The following is a 6,048-nucleotide window of genomic DNA, read 5'->3' on the forward strand; positions in this document are numbered from 1 at the left end:
CAAAGTCGACTTCGGCGGAATTTGGACTCAGAAAGTAAAGACAGACGAAATACCGCTAAGCATTTCGCCCGGCGTGCTAACGTTTCTTATTTCTTTATTGCCCACAAGGGGCTAAAAAATAGAGGGAACAAACAAAGGGGTTAAGTCGATTACATAGACCCAGTGCGTAACTGCTACTTAATTTATCGACCCGAAAAGGATGAAAGGCAAAGTTGACCTCGGCGGAATTTGAACTCAGAACGTAAAGACATGCAAAATACCGCTATGCATTTCGCTGGCGGGCTAACGTTTCTGCCAGCACGTCGCTTTAGAGACTCAAATATAATATCACAACTATATATAAATTCTTATATGGAAGGCGAAAAGGAAAATCCTGAACTGGCGGGATTAGAATATAAAATGCAAGGGGCAATACTTAAATAGCACAGTGTATTTCGACTTGTGGTCCATGTTATTCCACAACCTTTTCCTGTATTAGAGCAATATTTTGTTGGTTTCAATGGGTTACTGAAAACACTGGAAGAAATTTGGAATTACGGTTTCTGCTGTTTAAGACCATCAATCGGTTTTGAGTTGTCTTTAGTAGAGTTAAGTCTCCAGTCTGAAGATAAATTTCGGGTCCCCACCCCCACCCCCAGCTTCAGAGGCTACAAAAATGTAATGAGTGCTGTGCTTCTATAACTCAATAATGTTACAGAAAGTAAAATATGCAATGTTGGAAGCTGGACGGCAAAAGAGCTTGTCGGAAATTTACTTCTCCTACTTATTTAAAGCACATAAGTTAAACAAAAATGGCTTCAAACGAAAATCGAAAATTGCCATGTGCTTAAATTTTCACCTAATAATAATCTGCAGTGGATTAACGGCTTTCCAATGTATTAGACATTTCTCGATAATAGGAAAACGAGAAAGAAATGTTATTAAATCGATTGATTTCATTCTTGGGAATAAAGAACGAATTTTCCTTCCTTTTTACGTTTTTTAGTTTAGAGTTGCACAGTATTGTAATTGAGTGGCTGGTCGCTAGATATGGGTTTCTTAATACTCAATAGCTCAGACCACCTAACTGTAAATAAGTGTTATACTGCCATACAATTCACTTCTTTAAATAACACGAACAAGTGTTCAAGTATTCATATTCGAATGGCATAGCTATTACGTCTGGTATACGATTCAGCAAGCCGATAAAATGAAAAAGTTTGTTAATTAGATTTAGAAAAAATTAAGATAGCATGGCTGGGTGTAGCTAAAAAAAAGGTTCCCCAGTTAGAGGTGATTTGTGTACCAGTCCTTATTTGTGGATGAGTTTTCATTTATGTTACTAAAGACTTTGAAAATGACACAAACCCACATTCCTTCACAGTTATTGAGTAGAGTTATCTCAATGCCCCTTAAACCCTAGGTAAATTAATGAACTGGCGCTTAACTTTAATTTTCTGGCACTAAGGGCATAAGAGATAAATTTTCCACTTGGATGCCGGGCCACCAGCTCAGGTAGCATTTCCAGATTACCTGTTACCCATTACCAACATTTTAAATGACCTGTGATAATAGAATACTAAGTATACTGCCCTAACACATAATAAAACGCCTGTAGTCAAGGCACTCGAGCGTCAATATCATCAACTCAGCCATTTCACGTTTAGCCGAAAAAACATGGCGGTTTTCATCAAACTATACTGTTTGCATCGTCACGACTGTTACGTAATTACAGATGTTCTCCGCTTAAATGTCTATGATCAATGGTCTGTTCGACCATCAGTGTTGATCAGAAGCTAAGCAACAACAAAACCTTAAATGAACACATTCTAACTAAGCCTGGTTAGCGGAAATCTTATTTACTGAATGCTTCCATGTAAAAATGGTGTAACACGACGTGTTATACAATTTTAATGAGATCTTTCTTAAACTTATAACAGCATAAGACCACCACGTCTTTAGTGAGCCGAGTTGGTTCAGATGCCCAGCTTGCCACAAATAAGCTGTACAGCAACGAATGTAATGAAGTACAACACCATGACATATAAGCTGCATGCTAAAATCATAGGACTTACGTTAAATATTATATAACCTTGCAATGGGAGCAGACATAGCCGAAGGGTTATGAATATCGCTTTGCAAATATTATGTCGCAGGTTCGTGATCTCTCTGGGCAGAAAATCATATTAGGCAAATGTCTTTTGCTATTAACTCGGATTGATCCCTAACTTGTGAGTAAAATTTAATCAAGAGAAACTATGAGGAAACCCTTCGGATAAACAGTTTTGTTATACAATGTCATGCTAATTTTGCTTTAAGGTCGACTCTATGCTATTCCGTCTACCGCCAAATTGGTGCCAAAAATACTGATCAACACTCATTTGGACCGCGTCAGTAAGGCTGAGAGAGGGGTTCTGGCGATTGGACAATTCCAGATCTCCATACGCGCAATCCATTCTTGATCTGTGGCTGTCATTAGCGGAGTCTATTTTGTTGCAAACATCTGGACCAGAGTTTGGAATTGAAAGTGGCCTCCTGCTTCCCACCAACCCCTAGGGCCAAGAGTAGCACGCTTTCTTCTGACTAAGCGATCAAAAAATAATTCTTTAATAAAAAGCTGAACTTTCCTCTGAGTAATTATTGCATCGGCAAGAATGCATAGCAGAGTTGGAAATTTTTGCTTGCTTTCGGCAAGAGTTTAAACTAGAGTCGGATAATTTTGTTTGTTGTGAGGAATATAAAATCTAATATCGCATCCATACTAATTGATAATATCAACTTTTCTATCTTTCTTTCTTATCTTCAGACATGGGGCAGGGTTTGAAACGATGGCTACAGTTCACGACAAATGAACTTATCGAAGTTACCGATTAAACAAAACATATTTTGCTACCCAGTTAAGCGTAATATGTGGAGGAACAAAAGCAATCGAAAGATGTCTTAACACGTATAAGGATTCGTTTACATGTTTTTGATAATACAAAATAAAACAGCAAACATCGAGACATATAGTGACGGTTTCCGTTGATAAATAGTAATGCAAAAAAAGTTCACACAGTTACAGGATAAACAGACAGGACTCCTAATCAATATTTTTTTTTATTAATATGGCATATAAAATGATAAAAATGAAAGAAAATAAAAAAGCAGGAAGTATACTGAGAAATATATTACAGCGAATCATGCAAATATTTCGTAATCTCGGCAGACAAAATGGCGACTGCGTTGCGTCAAAGAACAGTGAGATAAATATGCTGAAAGAATCGTTCCACATCGCAGAACTCGTTCTTGTGGATAGCAAGAATGATCGGGATAGGGATAGCAATCCCTATTCTGATCAGACTGTGTATGAATGGATATGTGTGGTGGTGGTGGTGGTGGTGGTGCTGGTGGTGGTGGTGGTGAGTGGAGGACAGATTGTTAGTCTGTTGTAGGTTCGAAAACAAAAAAAAAACTATCAGAAAGCAACCAGCAGATACTTTCAGTTCCCTCTGACGAAGGGTTCTTACTGAAACGTTAGTTTTGTCTTCTTTCGCACTGCATAAAAATTTATTTCCTTGTATGATAATTATACTTCATCTCATCGACTTAACTAAAAACAGTCTGCAGTGTGATTAAAAATATATTCCATAACCTCAACTAAATTTTTGTTTTTGAACTTGTAGACACATGTTGGACATGAATCTCCCGAATAAATAACGTTTTACATAGTAACTAAACTTATTCTACGATGAGCCAACGGGGGGAGCCTCTACACGATCGATCGACTTGCTAATAATAGCAGCCAAATATCCCTCGAATTACACCCTACAGGAATAGCTTAGAAATAGATACATCAGATAAGGTAGTCTTTCAGATTTCTAAAATACTAGACGGTCACGACTGGAACGCACTTGATCATAGATCGACTGGATCGATCTTGACCTGGGGCAAAACAATAAGAACGACTGAAAAAACAGTTAATGTGTGTGTATGCATGTGTGTACACGTGTTTGTAATTATATTTTCATGAAGGGTGGCTGTGTGTGTATGTACATGCGTATGTATGTATATGTGTGTATGTGCGCGCGCGAGTGTGTCTGTATGTATGAACCTATACGTTCGCCCCTAAGGTCCGTTTGTGTGCATATGTCCGTGTAATGTGTGTGTTTTCTATATGGATTCTTTTTTTGTCCGAATGGATACGAGTGTAGGCTTGTGTGCGTATATTTGCAATCATGTGTGTATGTATGTATGTATGTGCGTGTGTGTGTGTCGCCGTATGCGAGTGTGTGTCTGTGTGTGACCGAGTGTTTTTGTGTGTGTGTGTGTGTGTGTGTGTGTGCGTTTGTGTGTGCATGTGTTTGTGTATGTGTTTTTTTACCCAATAAGGTTGAGAAATACTCGTTTTCCACTTTACCTTGGCTGCAAAACAAAAGAAGGAGAAAAGCCTCCATTGACACTCGGCTGTTCATCCCGATCACTCTCCGGTCACCGACTGGCAAACCTAGTAAGCTTTTCTGCTGCTGCTGCTGCTGCTGTTGGCAGTGGTGGTACTGCTGCCGCTGTCGCTCTTCGAGACACTTTTCACTCCCTTCTTTATCTCAGTTTTGTCTTTTTCTTCATGTAACTCACTCTCTCCCCTCCCTCACTCTCTCTCTCTCTCTCTGTCTCAGATTATAGTTTGCCAGTTTGAGTGAAGGCTACTCTCTAAACCTTTACCGCTCTTTTCCCTCCCTTCTTTCGTTGTTTCCCTCATCTCCCCATACATTCCCTCTCTCCTCTTCCCTATCTTTCTTTCTCTTTCTCTCTCCCTCCCTTACTTTGTCCTATTCCCACTTCCAAACCCCGTTTTACTATATCACCCTTTTTTTTCTTTTCTTCTTTGTGTGTCTTCTTATCTATCACTCCCGTTCTGTTTGCATTTGTCATCCTCCCACTACCTCTCTCTTTTTCTCCCTTTGTCTCTCACTCTCACGCTCTCCGTCTCTCTCTCTCACTCTCTCTCTTTCTCTCTCTCGCTCTCTCATTTTATCTGTGTAATCATCTCTTAGATACAACCCCCCATTCCTATCCAACAACATGTATCTGTCACTCACGTTCCTTTCACCCACCTCCTACCTTTTCTCTTCAGTCTTCTCACACTCCCTTTCTCTCTCTCATTTTTTTATTGCTTTTATCTCCCCCTTCTACCCACTCTCTCTCACTCCTCTATCTTACCTCTATAACACCCTCTCTCCTTTTTCCCTTTCTCTCTTTCTGCATCACTCCCCTTCTTTCTTTTTCTCTCTCCCCCTCTCTCTATCTCTCTATCTCCCCTCGCGATCCGTGTTAACATGTTGACATTCTGTCTTTTATTCTTATCAATAAACAAATAACTATCGTCACCATTACTCACCTCCGAGATCTGCCGCCGTCACAGCAATCCTACTGAACTTCTAGCATTGTCTACAAAACCCCTCACCACCCACTACCATTTACCATCACACCGAGCCTTCTATGCCGTCGCTGGACCAGCTAGAAATAGCAGCCGTTTCTCCTTCAAACAATCCCACACAATTGTCTTTAAAACAAGTGACAGACGAGACAATGAAGTCCTGGATATACAAAATTTCAAGAGAATGCTGGGGCATTCTCTTGAAATTTTAGCCGAAAGAATCGACTCCGGGACTTTTACATTTTTTTTGTTTTTGTTAAGCTTAATTCTTATTCTATAAGGATTCCTTTTCCGAATGGCTAAGTTACTGGGACGTAAGCACAGCAACACCGGTTGTCAAAGAAATGCACACACATAAATATATATCTCTTTTACTTTTTTTACTTGTTTCAGTCATTTGACTGCGGCCATGCTGGAGCACCGCCTTTAGTCGAGCAAATCGACCCCAGCACTTATTCTTTGTAAGCCTAATACTTTTTCTATCGGTCTCTTTTTGCCGAACTGCTAGGTGACGGAGACATAAGCACACCAGCATCGGTTGTCAAGCGATGGTGTGTGTGTGGGGGGGGGACAAACACAGACACACAAACACACACACATATATACACAAATATATACATATATACGACGGGCTTCTTTCAGTTTCCGTCTAC

At 39.8% G+C, this 6,048-nt stretch overlaps 1 protein-coding gene across 1 annotated transcript in view; it reads right to left on the reverse strand.

The window, feature by feature from the left end:
• LOC106880352 (protein mesh) overlaps window positions 1–4,575 on the reverse strand; it is a 54,783-nt gene extending 50,208 nt beyond the window's left edge. The window contains exon 1 of the mRNA XM_014930240.2: window positions 4,379–4,575. Within this exon, the coding sequence (XP_014785726.1) occupies window positions 4,379–4,433 (55 nt within the window). The 5' untranslated portion in view covers window positions 4,434–4,575. The remainder of the gene's footprint in view (window positions 1–4,378) is intronic.
• Window positions 4,576–6,048: the final 1,473 nt, after the last annotated feature.

Source organism: Octopus bimaculoides, chromosome 13 (genome assembly GCF_001194135.2).
Source record: "Octopus bimaculoides isolate UCB-OBI-ISO-001 chromosome 13, ASM119413v2, whole genome shotgun sequence".
NCBI classification, from domain to species: domain Eukaryota; kingdom Metazoa; phylum Mollusca; class Cephalopoda; order Octopoda; family Octopodidae; genus Octopus; species Octopus bimaculoides.